This window comes from Netta rufina, assembly GCF_964035555.1.
Source record: "Netta rufina genome assembly, chromosome: 2".
NCBI classification, from domain to species: domain Eukaryota; kingdom Metazoa; phylum Chordata; class Aves; order Anseriformes; family Anatidae; genus Netta; species Netta rufina.
In genome coordinates this window covers 27,545,332-27,567,410 of record NC_140124.1, presented here as the reverse complement: position 1 = coordinate 27,567,410, position 22,079 = coordinate 27,545,332, and the positions used below count along the sequence as shown (strand labels likewise).

The 22,079-nt window shown below is 37.4% G+C and overlaps 1 protein-coding gene across 1 annotated transcript in view; it reads right to left on the bottom strand.

The window, feature by feature from the left end:
- Positions 1-1,770: 1,770 nt before the first annotated feature.
- The window catches only part of NXPH1 (neurexophilin 1), a gene marked incomplete at both ends in the record, with an annotated part of 155,662 nt that continues 135,353 nt past the window's right edge, over positions 1,771-22,079 (bottom strand). The window contains one exon of the mRNA XM_084306981.1: positions 1,771-2,532. Coding sequence (XP_084163107.1) covers positions 1,771-2,532 — 762 coding nt within the window. The remainder of the gene's footprint in view (positions 2,533-22,079) is intronic.

The following is a 22,079-nucleotide window of genomic DNA, read 5'->3' as shown; positions in this document are numbered from 1 at the left end:
TTTGGGCAGCCTTCTTTAGGGATGGACTTGTTGCTGGTTATCTGGAAAGTGAGGTTAAAGTATGCAACCATACATACCAAAAATATAATAGACATGAGCTTTTTGTTCATAGGAAGAAAAGTCCCTCATTCCATAAAAAGGGATCACTTCATTCCATAAAAAGGGATCTCTTCATTCCATAAAGAGAGAGCAGTGCCTCAGAGGAGGTTAAAATTAAGGCAAAGTTTCCCCACTTCTAAGCAATAATGAATCATTTAAAAAAATATCCTGCTCCAGTAATTTCTCATCTGAGTGGGGTCTACAACTCAGGTTATCTAGACCCTTCACAGTAGTCTGCTTGATAGGAAAAGGGCCTGAGAAGTTTTTATATCTTCTTAATATATGACTACATGTATTCACACACACACGCACGCACGTGTATATGTACCCACACAAACATGCCCTCACACAGAGTTATAAATATATATATGTACATATGCAAAGAGACAGACTGAAAACCATGTCAGATGGTCAGTGGGTATTACCCACTTTTCAGAACCATTTATACTATCTACACAATACATATTGAAACTCAACTTTAAGATATTTTATTTTTATGTACAGTTCTTTTTTTCTTTTTTTTTTTTTTTTTGTCTGGAAATAAAATATCTAAATACAGACAGACTGTAATGTTGTATATGTATAGCTTTCAACAATACTTTAGCTGAATAAATGCTTTGTACATAGTTCTGTCTTTTAATGGAGTTTACAGCTACATTGATAAAATGGATTCCTCATTTCCTTGATTGCTTTTAACCAATAACAAGCAGAGAGACAAATACAAGTTAATATTAATATGCAGCTCAAATAACACTGGTTAAATTATGTACAATACAAACCATTCATACAAATGAAGACTAGGATATTGAATTTGTTACAATATTTTGTAATAAAGATAAGACAGCCACTTATAACTTACATGTTCTTCGCCAGGCATCTTCCTTTGTAAAGATCAGTTGAAGGGTTTTTAAATAGCTTAGCTTGCCTAAACTCAACCAGGTTTAAAGAATCAGAGCATTAAGAATCAGAGAAACATGAAACCAGAATGTCTGCCCACATGTAAATTCCAAATGTTTGCCCATCTTTACTAGTAACAGGCTCGTTCCATGGAAAAAGTGCCACCTAACGCCACCTCGAATGTGCCTACTGTATGCTGGAAAAAAGTCACGATGTTTTGCTGTGTTCATATAATAAGGAATACTGAACGCTAGACACATGTTTCTCCCATTTTAACAAGTATTTACTCCTACAGTATTATTTACCAGTACAGCTACTCCAAGCAGTAGAATGCATGAGTGGGGATTATTGATTGGCATGTATTCAAGGGACTTTCAAAGAGATTTCCATAACAGTCTGTTAGAGAAACCATTCTCTGTCTAGTTGATCCATTTTGCTTGATGATAGGTTATCCAGAAACCTTAGATATCAGACAATGAAATCTCCCTTAAAAGAAATCTCAATAGATGTGAGCTGAACAGAGTGTGTGTTTCTGTGTATGTGTATGGTTTTATTTTAAATCCATAGTGATTTACAACTAGATTGATACATGGAGCTGACTGGGTAAAAATTACATTAGATTGTTTTCCACTAACATATTTGCAGCCATTTGACATCAGCAGCAGCAGGTAGACACATTCCAGGCAATAGATGTGGCCTTCCTCCTTGAGGTTAGAGCCCTGTCATATGACCTCTTTTATTCCCCAGGCTTCAGTCTCAGACACGTGTTCATCCTCACCCTGAAGGGAAGTAGGGTGTGTCACTGTGGTAGTTGTAATCAGGACACACCTTCTGTACTAGTTTATAATCTGTACTATAAAAGGAAATGTAAATACAGATTACTTTAAAGGGCTTGGAGCAGAGCCATGACACATGGCTCTGGGTCTGCTCCTGATAACAGGTTTTTGAAGGGTCATAGTTGCAAAGTGTGTTCTTGGTAGCCTTGTCAACCTTTTCGTACTCAATTCGACAGTTAAAGGACTTGGAATCTTTGGCATCAATCACTGTCTGTTGTGCCAAGTCAAATTCCACTATTTTTGTAGGGGGCACTAGGCTCACAGATACATTCCCTTGACCAGTGGAGTTATGCCTGAAGTAAACACTAAACGTCCCATTGCCATGGTCAACAATTTTCCCTGTTATTAACAGATTTAGCTTCACAGTCTTGATGTTGGAATGAAAATCGCCCCAGCCAAACATTTTCTTAAATTTCCCAGTCTTGACAATGGGCCGTCTCTTTGCTCTGGGTCGAGGCTCTTGCAGGTCTGTGGAGTTCCTCAGCCAGTCCCAGAGATCTTGCTCAGAATAAGTTTCTGGGGCATCATATCGCAGGTCCAAATCTGTATCATTTTCCTTTCCACGAAAAGTCTGTGACAGCAGTCGGCTGATGGACAAGTCTTTGTTACTTTCTGTCCATATGTGCTTTAATGTGGATTTGGAGCTTCCTGATTTTAGAAGTTCTGTTTTTCCTCCATTTGTTAAATTTGCACAGGTAACCTGAAAAATAATGAAGAGAAAAAGAAAGAAAGGATATGGTGAGATATGTAATATCCATATGTAAAATCCATCATTTCCTCGTGAAACAATGAGCAAATTTCAAAATCATAAGAATTTTTTGGGAGAAATAATTATATTCTCTGTACTCAGGTAAAACAAAACATAAATGTCTTAATTTCTTTTGGAAGAACATAAACTTCTTTTAAAGTAGTCATTATTTAACGCTTTTTTGGCAATCTTTTACACTGGCCTTCAGAATTAATTCTGATCTTTCATTTAATTCTTCAGCCTGTAAGTCACCTCTGTTATGATGCCTTTAAGTGATGAGTAAGTAAAAAAATACTGCACAAACTAAGGTACACAGCCATGTCATCTTCCAGTGTGTATGTGGCTTTCACTGGCCACTTCTTATCTCAGAGGGAAATATTCTTGCTTGAATGTTCTCTCTGAACAGTGTACGCATTTTCCACCATCAGAGGCACATCCATTTTTCTTAGCTGCCCCTGGAGCTCACTGCCAAGGTCCTGTCTTGCTGGTGCCACCTTGACCATGCTCAGAGTCTATGTCATTATAAAACAAGTAATAGCAATATAATTTTCCTACTCCTTTTATAAGAACACATTGGTCTGTAGTCTTGACTGGGACCTTCAATAAAGAATAAATAATGGGATTAAAGTTTTAATGAGTTTCTTTGACAGCAATAAACATACTGTAAGCTTTACCTCAATTAATGCAAGAGGAGTCACACATGCTCCTTTACAGATTAACTACTGATTTGCCTTGTCTGTATCTAGTACGACATGTATTTCTCCTTCCTCACTCAACTTCTTTCTTCACACCTTCATCCCAAAACCAGTGGTCTCTGCAAGACAGAGATCCATTTGCATATTTTCAAGAAAAATATGGCTACCTAACTGAAAGTAGTAATAAAAAGAAATCTTACAAATCATGTTTTTATTTTGAGAGAGAGAGGGAAAACCCTGCACCGAGTTCTTATAAATCATAAACCTCAGAGATTGTTTTTCACAGAATTCAGTGTCAGGGCAATTTTACCTTATTTATTTTCTATTCGCCCTGTTTGTGTGGAAAACAGAGAACATATGCAGCTTTACACCTGTCTGACGCAGCACTAATGGAGAGCTCTGATGGAAGGTGGAAGGTGGAAGGGATGGCTAGAATTGGCTGGGGACAGCAGGTTGACAGGGAGGAACCTACAAACTTTTCCCTTAAAAACTCACACAAGACATGCTGCCTCATTTTTTAATATTTGAACTGGTCTGAAGAAGCCACTGAGTTTCTTATTTCCCTTTTCATGGCTACATAGCACATTCTGAAAATGTCTGCTTTATGACTCTGTGTTCCGGTGCTGAGTTACATGCTTCTTTCATATCTTCAGTTATATCTTTCTCTTCACTTAAAAATGAATTGGGTGTATTCCCAATCCAAGAAACACAGCTAGTATTTAAATTATTTAAACCATGGCCCTTTCTTACTGGTACAACTGCAAGTATATGTCACAAAGGTTATTTATTACATGGCCTTTTCATTTCTTAACAATCATGGAACTGAAGAATATTTTCATTAGCTTCAACACTCTTTCAAGGTCAGTTGAAGGCATATACATAAAATCAGTTTAAGCTTTCTTAACACCTTAATCAGATCAGCAAGTATGCCCCCAAACTTTTACAGTAAACAAATAGGTAAACAATTCTGTCACATCCCTTACTATACCTCCTCAGTGCACTTCAGGTTGAGGGGACAGTAACAATAATAGATAAAATATGGGTTTTCTATAAGATCTTGCCAAAGGGATGACTTTCTCCTCCTTTGTACTGAAGGAAGGATAAACATACTCTAGAATTTTGATAGGCAGTTTGTAGATGCATTTTAGCATCAACACAGGGAGCCAGGAGAGAAACTGTAATGAAATGCACTGATGGTGTGATGGTTAATGAAGCAGCAATGAAGATGTCACAGGGAGAGAGAAAAAGACTCAGAATAAAATTTTGCAGTGGCATATGGGGAAGGAGTGCAAAATGAGAGGAGAAATGTGGTTAAAAGGAAAAATGTGCCTGTCTAGTAAGAATCTGTCAACCTGATACAAGTCTAGCAGTTAGCTAGCAGAGCTAGTATACCTTCAATCTGTAGGTAGGACACAGATTGCTGGCCACTGTATAGTTCTTTCCTTAGAGCTTGCTTTTCCTTTGTTTTGCTTTCTGCATCCAATGATTTGCATTTCATAGGATTATACTACAAGTTCCATATAGCAAGATGTAACAGTATAAAAACTACTTAAGAAGAAGGTCTGCTTTTTTCAGCTGTGTAAAACTAAATGCTGAGGAAAATAAGTATTTTCTGAAAGAGTTGCTGACTGATCCAATATATTTGTGCTCTTGAAAGGCAGTATATTTGATGGAAATGGATGATTCAGATCCCATGCATGCTGTACTGCTTCATACCTGACCTAACAAATACAATTGATTGTTACTGTCATTGATTTTGTAATACCTAAAAGGCTTCTGGTCATGCAGTTAGCTCTGAGACCTCTGTTTGCGATTTTCAGTGTGGGTAACAGTCTGCTTCCATGATTAAAGGCCTGAACTTGCCCTCCCTAGTCAAGTGTCTATGTAAGTAAGCACTGGAAAAAAAAAAACAAAAAAAAAAAAAACATGAGGGTTAATAAAAAAGCTCTAGAATTCATTGCTCTTCACTAACATTTTCCAGCCAACTGCTTTTTCATATACTGTTAGCGTACTATGTACTGTAGAAAGTAGCTATATGTATCCTCAGAGACTTGCATACCCAATAATACAGAGCATTGCTGCGTAATAGAATTTCTGCAAATGCAGCAGTTATTTTCACATGAATTAATTTACAATTTTCTTCTCTCTCTCTTCTTTCCAACCATAAGTTGGCAATAATACAAGAAAGATATTACAGATCCATGAGATTTTGCACTTACTCATGTGAAAAACAGCTTAGACCCATTTTAGCAAGGCTTGAAAAAAGTGCTGATTGAAAATGACTGATAGAGTTAAAATACTGAGCACCCAAAATTCTATGGTGGCTTTTGCGATCTTCCTTGAGTATACATGTATATAATTCAGAAACATGTAAATGCTCCCTTACCAACTAATTCACTGTAACAAGAGTTTCTTCTCTTCCAAAGCCAACTGTCACTCCCAAACTGAAATGCCTTGCCATCGATTATTTACCTTCTTTACAATAACAGTTCACTGGAACTGTTCAAGTCTATGTAGGATTGGGATGAGTATGGGTATTTTTCTAGATATTTAGGTTCTATAAATTTATAGAGTTGGCAAGTAATACATTTCACTGTACAAAAATAAGTACTATTTCAGTTTCTGTTGGTTTAAGTGTTCAGGGTACAGACTTTTACAATGTATACAGAACTTTATATGGTAGTCTCCCAGTCTTCATTGGTAGCTTTAAGCTTTATTCTAAGGAAGTAACAATGATGAAATACACATGAACATTGAAAACTCTAGCCCAGTACAGTGCAATATATCAATGTTGCAAAAGGGCTGAGGAGGGGTATTTCCTGTGCCAGCATACCTAGAAGTGAGTGATTATGATGTCAGCAGTGTACATATAGAACAAGAATAAGGACAAAAAAATATGGGAATGCTTAGCCAATACTACAAATGTCACTGGAAAAGCACTCACTAAGACTAGGAGACTGACCTTCTGTTCTAGTCTTGTATTTTTAATGGAAAATACAAATTTCCACTACAATGAATGACAAATTGCTATCCCATTCTTCTTGTGTTTCTAAGCAAAGGCAAAGACACTGGGCACAATATGCCAAAGCGTCATTTAAAAATAAATAAATACACAAGAATTGATCCATAATTTATTTTTTGTTTCATTAAAATAGAATATTCTATTCATTCTGTATCCTCCTTTTTGAGGCTGAAGAAATTTTAATGATGAACTTTAGCTTCATCAGATGTGTTTTAATGAATATGTGTAGCTCATTTAGGAGTTCCTAAAGGATAGGTAGTTGTCTCAAAAAGCTTAGTGTTCTCTTTCAAGACTCAACTCTGAATGCTTAGGCAGGTCGAATTTAAATACTTGAAACAGAGAAAACAAATATGGAAAGTCATATTAGGAAACCATCAAGGTCTCAAGTAGTGATTTAGTCCCTCTTCCCATCTGAGGTTAAAATAAATCATAGCTGTATTAAGATTAATTTAAGACTGATAAATCTGAGATTAAAAAATAATAATAATTCAAAGATGTACAGAATGCCTCTTGATTTCTCACTCTTTTCTTTTTATTCTAACTCTATTACAGTTCATTACCTATAATTACAGTATTGGCTTAGAAATTATGTATTTATTCCTCTGAATGTATGACTACTTGAGGGCAAATGAAAATGTAAACAAACAATCTAATACTCAAGGTAGAAAATCTCTCTCTTCAGGTAAACAACTAATCAAAACCAAGATCATTTTTTGCTGGCATAGCACTGTAAGAATTTGGCAGCACTGTGTTTGTATGTTCTCTGTATACAAGAATTTCGAATTTTCTTTCCTCTGTCAGTTATCTCAGCATTGATAGAACAATACTGATGTACATAGCTGTAAACTGGACTATTATCAAGGCAGGATGGCACTCAGAAATTTTTTGCTGAACCTAGTTTTCCTAAGTTTTATCCTGTTTTATCCTGTTTCTTCCTGTTAGGTAGAGGAAAATCTGGACCTAGATTGCTTTGACCAATCTTTGACACTGCTTTAAACAATTTTTATTCCTATACTTGTGTACACACCATACAAAGTCACTACTGGCATGGACCCGTTTGATCTAATGAATAATTTCCAGATAAGTCAAAGCCTATATTCTACAGATATTTAACCATTCACATAGAAATTGAGAATTAATTTTGATAGAGAAATGATTATAACTGAGGGAAATAAAACACAGTGATGGACTTGCAGCTGTTACAAATGATTACAGAAATGATATGTGAGAAATGGAGGACAAAAGCTGAATACCACACACAGTACTACTTCATATAAACAGAACTCTCTGTTTCTAACTTTCAATTCTTTTTGCTATATGACTGGCAGAGAATAAGCATGTGGATTGGTTGATCAAAATGTGCAAACTCAAATGTTTGTCTCTCAAATGTCAAACTCAAATGTCAGTCTCACGTCAGTGCCTGGTAAAATCATGGAGAAGATGGTTCTCGAACTTATTGAGGCGCACCTGGGGGACAAAGCAGTCATTGGTCCCAGCCAGCATGGGTTTGTGAAGGGTAGGTCCTGCCTAACTAACCTGATTTCCTTTTATGATAAGATCACCCGTATGGTGGACCAAGGGAAACCAGCTGATGTGATTTTTTTGAACTTCAGCAAGGCTTTTGACACGGTTTCCCATAGGATCCTACTGGACAAAATGTCCACCATACAGCTAAATAAAAACATCATACGATGGGTGAGCAATTGGCTAACGGGCAGGGCCCAAAGGGTTATGGTAAATGGGGCTGCGTCAGGCTGGCGGGCGGTCACCAGTGGGGTCCCTCAAGGCTCCATTTTAGGGCCGGTACTTTTCAATATTTTTATAAACGATCTGGATGTAGGAATAGAAGGTATTTTGAGCAAGTTTGCTGATGACACCAAACTTGGAGGAGTTGTGGAGTCGAATGAGGGTGTAAAGGCCTTGCAGAGGGATCTGGATAGGTTGGAGAGCTGGGCGATCACCAACCTCATGAAGTTCAATAAGAGCAAGTGCCGGGTCCTGCACCTGGGATGGGGAAACCCTGGCTGCACGTACAGACTGGGTGATGAGACGCTGGAGAGCAGCCCCACAGAGAGGGATCTGGGGGTCGTGGTAGACAGCAAGTTGAATATGAGCCAGCAGTGTGCCCTGGCAGCCAGGAGGGCCAACCATATCCTGGGGTGCACCAAGCACGGCATTGCTAATCGGTCAAGGGACATGATCGTCCCGTTCTACTCGGTGCTGGTGCAGCCTCACCTCGAGTACTGTGTGCAGTTCTGGGCACCACAGTACAAAAAGGATATTAAACAGTTAGAGAGTGTCCAGAGGAGGGTGACAAAGATGGTGAAGGGCCTAGAGGGGAAGACGTATGAGGAGTGGCTGAGGTCACTAGGCCTGTTCAGCCTGGAGAAGAAGAGGCTGAGGGGAGACCTCATCACAGTCTACAACTTCCTCGTAAGGGGGTGTCGAGAGGCAGGAGACCTTTTCTCCATTAACACCAGTGACAGGACCCATGGGAACGGGGTTAAGCTGAGGCAGGGGAAATTTAGGCTTGACATCAGGAGGGGGTTCTTCACAGAGAGGGTGGTTGCACACTGGAACAGGCTCCCCAGGGAAGTGGTCACTGCACCGAGTCTGTCTGAATTTAAGAAGAGTGGACTGTGCACTTAGTCACATGGTCTGAACTTTTGGGTAGACCTGTGCGGTGTCAAGAGTTGGACTTGATGATCCTTAAGGGTCCCTTCCAACTCAGGATATTCTATGATTCTGTGATTTTATGAAATGAATCTGACAAATGGGACAGTATGTCTTAATTTACTGTGTCAAAAGAGAACACAGAAATGACTATGCAGGATCAGACCAAAAAGTCATTTAGAATTGTCCTGCCTCCAAAATCAGCTATGAGAATCCTCAAGAAGAGCAAGAACAAGGCAAACATATCATAGTCCCTTAGATTCTCCCCAGCTACCTAATATTTTTATAGCTCCCTGATATTTTTAGTTTCCTCAGCTATATATTATTTCTCTGTTTGTTGTTTTGTGTTTTTTTTTCAGTAACTTTCAGTAGTTCTTTTCTGCACTTTCATTGTAATTTTGAGTAGATTTACACGAGTTTTCAGAAAAGCTTTCTTTATGCTATTTCAATTCTGCATATTTCTTGTTTTACTTTTGATATATCGTGTTTGTTTTTTTCAAATGGCTCTTGCTAGAAGGAAAACATGTTTATCTGACCACAGCTCTTTCACACAACAGAGGTTATGCAGGACCAGAAGCTGATATAAATTCACCTGATGATAGCTGATATAAATTCAGTGAAATTTAATACCATTAAATTTGAGTAACTGTATCAGTTGATGTCTGATTTGGATCTGACATACAAATAATCAAAGGGTAGTTAGAAAATTCATACCCACAGAAAGATGAGGGCACTAATAAACCAGTGGAGACACTTCTTTATTTAGGGATATTATAATTCTTAAAATATGTTATTCATTAAGATATTGCAATGGGTTGTTCTGCAAAAGAAAAATACTTAAATTACAGTTTTACAGTGCTCTTCTACACAATGTAAGTTATCTGTTATAAATAAGTCTGAAAACTAATAATTTTCAAATAATTTTCAAGAAATGTAAAGGTGACAGAACACCTTCAGTGGTTGGTTTCCAATAAGAATACCTCAGAACTGTGATTTTGTTTTAGTCTCATTTCCTCTCATTCGCATTCATGTTGACTGTAGTCACTGCCACAAGCTCTGTGAATGTTGAGAAACAGACTGAAGAAAAGAAGTGGCAGACTGCCACTACAGTTTACAAAAGTCTCAGAACATATTTTGTATTAGCCTAGTTCATGATCTAGAGTGGGAATAACCTCACTTACCACCTCGCTTGTATGGAATTTAGGTGGTAGGTACAAGGTATTCTTCTGGGCTACAGAAGAGTGAAACAGAATGAACTACATCATCTATCTCAATTAGCTATTGATGGACCCTCAAAGATTGAATAAATGTCCATCATCTTGCATGTCTCAGGGTATGCAAGAAAACACTGACCTACAGTTCATATTACTTATGGGTTTGCCATGGAGAGAACACAAAGGCTACAGGCTGGAAGGTCAATGATTGCCCTTTATGAAATGCTCTAGTCATGTCCAAGTCCACTGCTCCCTATACCATAAAGGAGGGAGGCTAGTGCTATGCTACTTGTACAGCATGGTGTGCATGCTTAGAATCATAGAATCATTAAGGTTGGAAAAGATCTCAGGGATCATCTGGTACAACTATCCCCCTACTATCAATATTACCCACTAAAGCATATCCCTAAGTACCACATTCCAACCTTTCCTTAAACATGCCCAGAGACAGTGACTCCACCACTTTCCTGTGCAAACCATTTCAGTGTTTAACTACTTTTTCTGAGAATAAATTTCTCCAAATTTCCAACCTGAACCTCCCCTGGTACAACTTGAGGTCACTCCCTCTTGTTCTATTGATAGTTATCTGCAAGAAGAGGCCAACGCCCAGCTCCCCACAACTTCCTTTCAGGTAGAATCATAAAATCAGAATCATAGAATGGTTTGGGTTAGAAGGGACTTTAAAGATCATCCAGTTCTGAGCCCCCTGTCATAGGCAGTGATGCCACGCACTAGATCAGGCTGCCCAAAGCCCCATCCAACTTGGCCTTAAACACTTTCTGTATTCCACTTGAATGTTTGCTAGTATTGTTCCTCCTTTTAGATACAGGAAATTTCCTATACAGAGGTTCCATTTTGGAGGTAGTATAGCTCTGTATTATTCTGTTGTCTTTAGGGTTTTGTTTGACAATACAAATAATTTTTACTGTTATTTAAATCTGAAAAATAACTCTCCTTGTGTCTTTTTTGTAAACTAGTGACTAGAACAAATGTTTTATACACAGGATTTTTAAAAGTGTTTGGTGATCTAAAGACACAGATAGGCACTTGAAATCCATCAGACAGACTGTGATTATGAAATCATTTCTTCTAACAGCAGTGCCCTAACACATTTTTCTCTTTCTCCTTTCTCTCTGCTTTGCTTTGGCAGTGCTGTCCTCTCAGCTGTGGCAGCACAGCTCATGGTATACACTTTGTAATGACTTTCTATTTCCTTTCACAAAATTCCAGAGTGGAAATCAAACTTGAAATTAAACATTAAGGATTCTCTAAGTGCATGGAGAAACCTGGACACTTTGAACCAGGAACCAAAAGCACAGAGTCACAACAGGAAGCCATTAGATACCAGCCCTAAGAAATGTTCTTCCCTTTTTCTGGAAAGCAGAGGTGATTACAGGCACTGCTGTCACTCTTGTCTTTCAGAGATGAAATCTCACTCTTTGTCTTTAAAGATGTAGCAGGAAAGGAAAAATAGAGGAAAAATAAAATAAATAAATAAATAAATAAAAATAAATATGTGATTGTCATACTAATTTAAGAGCTTGAGAACACCAGAGTCAAACCAAACGTCCATCTTGGATACCATGTATCCAACACTGGTCAAAAGGTGATTTTGTTGGCTAAGAAAACAAAGAGGAAAATATGTTAATTCTATCAGAAAATCTTCTCAGTCTTAAAATACTTGAAGATCACAGACTTCTGAAGTTGGAATGGTGGTTATGAATTCAATAACCTTCAACAAATATTACTTATAGGAACTGGCCTGTCTCTCTCTGAAATTCTAAACATCTGAAATGATCTGTGAGCAGCAGTTCCACACCTCAAATTCCATTTGTCTGAGGAACCTTCTCTTGTATGCTCAGGACAGGGAGAGCTGTAGAAGTTTATGGATGGCACTAGGGGAGCTTCCAGGTAAAGAAAATGAAGTGTTGTCTGAGTTAGAGGCACTTCCAGAACTAGGAAGCTCCAAAGGTGATAGTCAACAGAGAGTATAAAAACATGTTGTAACTGTGTTACTTAAACACATTGAAAATGTATGAACTCTCTCTCTCTTTATCAGTCAAATCCTGACCACCACTATAGTCAACTCTAAAACAGGAGTTTTACGGGAAGAACAAAAGGATGAATATAGCAAGATATAATGTAGTTTGCTTTAATTTTCTTGCCTAGTCATATAATTAAGGCAGATTGGATGCTGTTTAGCATGTAAAACATCGTTTCTCTTTCAAATTAGAAAACATTAAATTATCCCATATAAGACTCTGTAAACTGAAGGACCAACTGAGTTACAATACACTGTGAAAATCTTCACATTACCATTTTACAGCTTACTGCTTTTTGCCTTAGAATTGCAAGATTTCAGCCCAAATATTTCTAATGGTGGAGATGCAAGTGAGTTTATAAAGATTTGGAAAATGATTGAAATATAACTGTATGAAATATCCTATTAACTCTTGCCCTACGTTTTACATTTTTAGAAAGAATTTAAACTAAACTCTTGAAGCCTGCTGCCTATGTTGTCATTAAAGATTTTTTACTTCAGTGGATTATGACTTTTGAAAATTCATCCCAGCTCTGTTCAGCAGGGGATTAAACTTCCATGGAATAAATTAAAGTGGGTTGAACATGTCTAACAGAGTTCTAAGACCCCTGTATTATACCAATATCACAGAGTGCTGCTAACTTTGAAATGAAAGTCTCGCTAGGTAAATAAATTTTGTCAAGGATCTATTTCTCTCATTCCACATTCCTATAAGCCTTCTTTTATTAATGTTGGTTTGCCATTTTCTGCATACATGTAGAAAGTAATATTAAATAGAATTAGATTTAATATGAAAGGCTACAGAGCAACATTTTAATCAAAATTTGCACTGTATTTTTCTTTACATATAACACACTGAAGAAAACGTTCATTTCCATATTGTTACACATATCTTCTGAAGAGAGTGAAAAAGACTGTAATGTGTTCTTCACGTCAAATGGAGGATCGTGACAACAGTATCATATTGTCAAGATTTTGGCTGGGATGGAGTTAATTTTCTTCATAGAGGCTCACACAATGCTGAGGCTTGGATTTTTGACGAAAAGAGCTGCGATTGCACACCAATGCTTTTAGTTGCAGAGCAGTGTTTGCACTGAACCAAGAAATTTTCAGCTTCTCATGCTTCTCTGCCAGCAAGTAGGTTGGGGGTGCATAAGGAGCTGGGAGGGGACACAGCCAAGACAGCTTACCCAAACTGTCCAAAGGGATGTCCCACAACATATGGCATTACACTCAGCAATAAAGGCTGAGGAAGAAGGAGAAAGGGAGGGACATTCAGAGTAAAGGCATTTGTCTTCCCAAGTAATCGTTACACATGATGTACCCTGCTTTCCTGGAAGTGGCTGAATATCTGCCTGCCAAGGTGAAGTAATGAACAAATTCCTTGTTTTGTTTTTTTTTGCATGTGCAGCTTTTCCTTTACATAGTAAACTGTCCTTGTTCAAACCCATGAGTTCTCACACTATCAACTTTCCAATTCTCTCCCCCATTCTACCTGGGTAGAGTTCTACCTGTGTGGTGCTGAACTGCCTGCTGGCATTAACCCATAACAAAATGGGCAAAGCCACTTTGCACTATTAAGATGCTCTATTAATATTATTCATTTTCTACATACAGTTTCCAATCGTTTATTGCATTATATAAATGTTTAATAAAATTAAAATTCCTCCATATTAATATTACACAAATAGCTCATATTTGTGTATCATATTATTCATATCATATATTATATAAATAGCTCATATATGTGTATCATATTATTCAAATAAAAGTGCTAGAATTATGATATAATTGAGCCACATAGATATTTGTGTGTGCATTCTGGAAACCCACATTTGAACAAAGATACCTCAGATGCCTCACAAGATTCCTCTGAGTGGAAGTACACACTCTGCCAACATCAGTGAATTTGTACAAGATTCTTGTGAAATACAAAAAAAGGATTGCAGAAATATGTGAAATCCTACTGCAAAACTATAGTTTCCAGTCATAAAAATTGCCTTTTTTTTGTCCATTTTTTAAAAAGCTCTGTACTTTGGTAAGGGTATTTATAAAAGTACAGGAGCTGTTCCACAGTCCAACAAGAGTTTGGCATATCCCTGCTAACATTCATGCCTTCGTCTTCAGCTTAAATCCTTACCAGAGATGCATAATATCTTTTCAGAAGTCCTCTGTAATCACAAAGACAACGTTGTCTTCTCTTTGAATTTCAGCCAGAAATAGCAATATATTCCCTTTCTAACTGTGTTTTGTTTAATAAGCATTGATCATTCATTCATTCTGTCAGTGGATATGAAAATCTTTTAAAATCCATCTCCAAGAAGAGAGGTGAGTTCCTTTGATGATTTTCTGATAAGGAAGGGAAAGACTAAACAGCTATTCTATTGCAAGGGTACTCAATTATTTTTATTGAGATGTACATATCTCAATTTACATTCTCTTTACATTCACTTTACAAATCACTCTTACAGAAATTTGCTCAGCAAGAAGCAGCATGTGGTTAATGTCCCTACTGGACAAGAAAAGTCACATTTCTTTCCTGGCTATGACCTATGCAAACATGTTGCAATGTTCCCAAAATGCAGAGGTGTAGAAGAAATATGGAAATTGGCAAAAAATTGTTCTAGATCCAAATCTGATGACTCCTCCATCATTTGCTCAGTTGGGATGCAAGGAAACCAAGTAGCCTCAGAAAAAAGTGCTACTTCTTTTTGCATTCATTGCTGTCTTTTCTGTTACTCTGGACACAGGTAACATGCAGCTCATGTTATTCCATTAAGAGGAATAAAGTCACAGACCACTAGGAGATACTATATACCAATTTTTCTACTTTCTACAAACTAGCAATATTTTGTTAAGTATTTCTTTGCAGTGATTATCTCTGAACTTTTGGAGACCTGTTTTTAGGTCTATGGTATCTTTTTGAGTTGATCTAAACAGACATTGTGAGGGAGCCTAGCACAGCCAAAAAAAAGATAAATACCCAACAGAAAATCAACATTGCCTATGCCTACTAGCTGTCTTTTATTTTCTTCCTACAATAGTATCATACCTAATTAAAAGTGAAAACTAATATCCATCAGGATTAATCAAATTCTATATGCAAATATCTGCCTCATGTGAGGCTTGGTCCAATTGCTAGTATCATCACTAAGGTCATTAATTTAAATTGAGATGAGTTAAGAGTCCTATGAGGATTGACATATAAATTGAAGGAGGTTATTCATTGCTAAGTTTTTCATACTGAAATGACAACTTAGGAAGAAAATATGTGAACAGTGCTTTAGCACATCAATTCCTAGGATAATGAGCAGTGCTGTGAGTTTGTCTGTGGAGGAGCATGAGTCCTCTCCTTTAATATAGTGTGGTTCTGATACTTTGCTTTAAATTCACATTAAGATGTTCAATGCAGATAGTTCAAGGTCTACTAGGCTGATATCTCTGGGATTATTTTATACTTGCTGATTTCTGCCAAGCACCTTCAAATAACACAGATACATTTTTAATCAAAACTTGAGTGCAAGTTTCATAGACCCTTCAGAGATTCTTTCACAGTCTTTAGAAAAGGACCAAATATTTCCAATTAACAGGAAATATACACTCAATTTCCAAACAGAAATATGGGAGCTCTAGAGCACTGGTTGTCCTAGTACAAATACTCTGCATTCTCAGCTTAACATCCCCTCAACTCACCTCAGCTACCTCCAGTGTCTTGATCCATAACTGCATTTCTAGGCAGGGTGACTAGAAGAAATCTAGTCTTTTAAGGCAAATAATTATGGTGTGTCCAACATCTATGAATTTTCTCTAAATGCTGATGGCTGAAATATTTTAAGTCAAGTAGTAACAAAAAGATTGCAGAGTAATAAAGTAATGATGGTATTATATTACTTTTCATACGTAAAGAATAAAAGTATAAAATTTATTATTCTAACCTTGTACCACAAGGACTTCTCAGGTATGTAAAAAAATTAAACTGGCCTATCAAATGGACTTAAAATAAAGGGAGCCCTGCAACACGTGTGGCATTCAGAAACTTTTTGAGAAATAAGTAAAAAAAAAAAAAATGAGTCCAAAAATTAGGCTGTTTGGGCTTCACCACCTTGACCACAACTTGGTTCAAATCTGAATTCCTCAGACCAGTTCTGCCTGCAGCTCCATTTGTATAGACTCTTGCATGAATAGGATCTCAATGGAGTGACTCAGAAAATAATTAAGTTCTTTGCCTTTCAGAGAATAAACATTTCTTCAAAGGCAGGTCAAGATTACAGTATATTAATATACTCCTATGTCTGTCTCCCCCTCTCCTGCCCACCCCCCAAAAAAAAAAAAAAAAAAAAAAAGCAAATAACTTTCTTCCATTGTCACATTTTTTATATCTGTGCAGCTGCACAACATCACAAAACAGTTTAACCTTAGCAAGCAAATTTCATTTGTTACCTGCCAAATGCCGATACAAAAGATAACTATGAAAAAGCAATAAAATCCTCATTCTAAGGCAATGGGTAACATGCCTTTGCTATAATATACTTGCTAAATAACATTCAATGAACTCATAAAAGCATTTAATTTAAATATAAATGCTTTGCAGTTCCATTTTTCAGAGAGTAAATGACACTTCTGCTTGTTTCTTTGAAATGCATTTGCAGAAAAGACATTCTTTCAAAATCCACCGTTAGTGTTATATATTACCCCTATTACTGCAATGCTCATGGACCGCCCTGTGGTTAGAGCTGGGATGTACTAGAAACTGTAAAAATAGATAGTCCCTGCCCTAAACAGCTTTCTCACTGAAACAGAATTTGCAAAAGCAAGGCTAAAAGAAGAAATATTGATGATGTCTTATCAATTGCAGAGGTAAGAGCTAATACAAATCTCTGCACTTTTTTTCAAGTATCATATCCAGGATGTCCCCCCAAAAATGTTGATTTCAGTAAGTGGTAGAAATATAAAATGCCACTAGATGTTTTAAACAGGATAAAAGTTCTGGGAAATAAAGTCATTTCAGAGGGTATTGGGTCCAATTCATTAGGTCCATGTCATTAAGAAGCCTGAAACCCACTCATAGTGCATTAAGAAGTCCTATTTTTTTTCCAGGAGCAGGGACACCTGCCCTCAGCAATGAGACATGTTTGACTTGTTGTAGTAAGAATTGGAATAAAAGTGATCATATATATAGAATCTGTCCTCCAAGATGTGAATCCCTCAATTCCCCTTTCATCCTTCAGCAGTCAGTCAACAGCACTTATCAATAGTTCATAAGCTACCTAGTGAATGAGAAGAATATTTTCAATTTTATTTTTTTTAAATGCACTTAATTCTAATGATATTTTTCCCATAAATTTACTGAAAACCAGGAACATCTTATTCACCTTGTTCAACCAATTAGCTTTTTAAGGTGTCTTCTTTCCTATTTTGCTGTACAGTTAACAAAGACATGCAGTTAACAAAGTTGGACAGCAAGAAAAGTACAACTTATACTTGTTACAGTACTTGTACACTGAAAATTTTTTGTGCACTTATCTTAGGGATATTGTTGATAACATAAGTTTATAAAATATTGAAATCCATTAATACCCTAGATGAATTAATAAAACAGATATCCTAGTAATTTCAGAATAGTTTTTTTCTATGGAACACAGTATATATATGTATTTGGTCTAAAGATAACTTGTTTACAAACAAACAAACAAATAAATAAATAAAGACATTCTGTCTTTTTTATTTGCAGGATAATATGAGAAAGCCAGGCTTTTTAATTCATAGTATCTATATCATGGTAGTAACCCTAACCAAATACCAGACGCCTAAGCCCCAAACCAAAGCCATAAACCCTTCATTCTAAACTTCTAACATTGAAACCCTCACTTACACCTAAATCTAACCTGTTTGGTGCACAGGAGGTAAAAGAAGAGCACAGGCTGTGAGGTCCTGGAGTGAACACACACACATACGTATAATTTTATTATGATACACTTTGTCTACAATTACTCATACATTTTCAAGTATCATCATGTACTTTGAGTAATACGGAAACAGATCCTTTGCCAACATTGTCTACCACTTAAATAATTTTTCAGCAGATTCATGCCAGATTAATCCAGCTGAGGATCTGATCACACATATTTAAAATTATCAAAAATATGTCATTAAGTTGCAGGTCCTTCTACATTCACATCACTTAAAATAATACACAACTATATTTGTGGTCCAAAATATTATTTAACTTCACTCAGGATAAAAGATTTCCAGATACACCAACAGAATATAAAAGGCTCAGGCAGAGACAGCAATTTTCCATCATGCCCTTCAGTCTGAAAAAGACGATATTTTTTTGTTATGCAGTAAGGGTTGAGTGGCAGTCTCTGTGCCTGTTCAAGTACTGCTCATTCTAATCAGGCTGCCAGCAAGGAATCATTAGGTATTTGGTGTTTATGATGTAAAATATCTACTAGGAATTGGATTTTGATCATAACTTCATTTTACATCTGTTTCACACTAACCAATAGAATACAGTGTTAATCACTCTTAACCTTTACTGGATTTGAACTAGTATTTTGATTGCTAATCCCTACTGAGGGACTCTGAAGCACACCATAGAGCCCCTGAGGCATGCAGCTTGACCCCTTCTCTTCAAGTTGGTTTTAACCAACAGCATCATCAAGAATATGCTTAGACTTGCCAAGGCTAATTACAGATTGGCCATAGTTTTCAGCTGAAGTATAGACAAAACTGTCTAACTAGAAATGTTAAAAAAAAAAAAAGTATGCTGGGCTCTAGGTGATTCTACATGAATCAAAAAGTAGTTCCAGCAAGAAGATTTTACAGCCAATAAGATTTATATTTTGCAGACTCATGCAACTGCACTATCAGTTTGCTCCAAATAAATGCCCAGCTCCTGGCGATTAGTATTCTTAAGGGGCTGGGTGGAAATCTGTTAGTTTGGGCTTCTTTCAAGATCTTCCCCCAGATGGTAATACAATTCCAAACCAGCTGAGATTCACTTTGTGTTGAATTTCATTGTAGGAAAGGATCATACAGCAAAGAGATGAACAAAGGTTTTTCCTTCCTCTAATTTCAAACTACAACAAGAGAATTTCCTAGAGGTTGTTTTTTTGTTTTGTTTTGTTGGTTTTGTTTTGTTTTGTTTTGTTTTGTTTTCTGAATATGATTAGCTTATTCTAAATTCCTTATCTTCAGATCTAATCTTTTTCCTTGGTTATTTTAAATTTACATTCAATTATGTTTCAGATAAATGATTACTGAGGGAAATACGGGGACAATCCAGATCCCCTCTGGATGAGGGGATCAAGTGCACCCTCAGTAAGTTCGCAGATGACACCAAGTTAGGTGCGTGTGTCGATCTGCTCGAGGGTAGGAAGGCTCTGCAGGAGGGTCTGGATAGGCTGCACCAATGGGCTGAGGTCAACTGCATGAAGTTCAACAAGACCAAGTGCCGGGTCCTGCACCTGGGGTGCAATAACCCCAAGCAGAGCTACAGGCTGGGAGATGAGTGGTTGGAAAGCTGCCAGGCGGAGAAGGACCTGGGAGTATTGGTGGGTAGTCGGCTGAATATGAGCCATCAGTGTGCTCAGGTGGCCAAGAAGGCCAACGGCATCCTGGCTTGTATCAGGAACAGTGTGACCAGCAGGGCTAGGGAAGAGATTGTCCCCCTGTACTCAGCTCTGGTGAGGCCGCACCTCGAGTACTGTGTTCAGTTTTGGGCCCCTTGCTACAAGAACGACATCGAGGTGCTCGAGTGAGTCCAGAGAAGGGCAGCGAAGCTGGTGAGGGGTCTGGAGAACAAGTCCTGTGAGGAGCGGCTGAGGGAGCTGGGTTTGTTCAGCCTGGAGAAAAGGAGTCTCAGGGGCAACCTTATTGTTCTTTATAAGTACATTAAAGGAGGCTGTAGAGAGGTGGGGGGTGGTCTATTCTCCCTTGTGACTGGTGACAGGACGAGGGGGAACAGGCTTAAGTTGCGCCAGGGGTGTTTTAGGTTGGATATTAGGAAGAATTTCTTTACTGAGTGGATTGTGAGGCATTGGAATGGGCTGTCCAGGGAAGTGGTGGAGTCACCATCCCTGGAGGTCTTTAAAAGACATTTAGATGTTGAATTTAGCAATATGGTTTAGTGGAGGACTTGTTAGTGTTAGGTCAGAGGTTGGACTCGATGATCCTGAGGTCTCTTCCAACCTAGACAATTCTGTGATTCTGTAGTATGGCCTACCTTGCACTCAGCACCCAAACAACAGGTATTTTAGTAGTAGAGCATGTAGGTCTTCTTTCAAAGCTTTAAACTGGAAGAACGTGGTCCACACTGTATTTGTTGTACAGTACTGACAGAGCCTTCATTTCCTACACTGCGATCCACTAAATATATACATGTATATGTATATGTATATGTATATGTATATGTATATGTATATGTATATGTATATGTATATATACATGTATATGTATATATATTTTCCAAGCTAACTACACATCACAATATTTGTATGTCTTAACTGGAGTGAATCATTTTCTGTATGAACAGAGTTCAGGCCAGTGTTTTGCAAATCCATTTGGAGTTGGGTAAGGACTTCAGCAGATACTAGGTAGTTCACACAGAGGGACACATTAAAAAATACTTCCTAGTTTAATGGGCTACCAACCACTCAGGTTGTACTTCAAGAGACAAAAAGAGAACACTTGTTTTCCAATGTGCAAATAAAAGTGTTTTGTATTATGAGCTGACTATATTTCAGTGGAGTTATTCTGGAACTACACCAACATCACCAAAGTTCTAATCAGCTTCATATAGTTACTGAATAGTCCAGTGAATATCAGCTTACTGAAATGGGTAATGAATTTTTTAGGGTAATGAATTGTCAAGACTGATAATATTTTCCCTTTTCTGATATCTTGGTAATACTGTGGCAGGTCTACATATATAACAAAAAATGTTTTTAAATTAATATTTTGAGCAATTTAAGTCAGGAAAAAAAAAAAAAAAAAACTTTCTCTTAATTCCTGCCCTAAGGTCTCAGCAAGAAACAAAAGTGAGTTCCTAAAATGGAAAGCTGACTGGGAAAATGTGTTTTGTGGTGTATTGGAAATATTTCCTCAACTAGGATTTTTCAAACTTTCACACTTTCTTACGAATTACACACCCATCTCTCTCAGACCCTTCAAAGGACAAACAAAACATAACAAGAGCCATGAAAAAGACTAAAGACTTTTTAACCATTCCCAGCTCTCCTCCTGTTGCCACAGCTCATCCAGGAAGGCAGCTTGCAAGTTTCCACAAAAAAAAATCCCCCGTAAAAGGGAACTAAGATATTGGATAGACTCAGTCAACAGGAACTTGTGACCAGCAAGCCAGGCCACCTGTTCTAAGGAGGGTCAAGCCATGGAGAGGAGCTGAATTCAATTTCCTTAGCAATTCTCTTTACATGGCTTCACAGCATTTATCAAATCTCTGCCACCTGGAGGAACTCTCATTGTATCTAACAGAGAGAGGGAACAAAGGATCAGAATGTGCATTCTTCTCTCCCCATACAAGAACGACACTGGAAACCCCTAAGTAACAACTACAGACCTTGCAATGGAAATGCAGGTTTCCAGCAAATACGATGAGGACACTTCTGGCAGATTTAAAAAAGTATTACAATTCCTTATTAATTTTCTGTGAAAATCAATGAAAACTTCAGGGGACTGAAAAAGTGAAACATCTATAGTTATTCCAGGGGAAAATTTCTATCCATTACTCTCATATTATTTACCACAATGAGGCTCAGGTGTTTTCAGGAAAATAAAACCATTCACCAGAAAACCCTCTTCTTCTTACTTATCAGTATATTCAAAAGACAAAG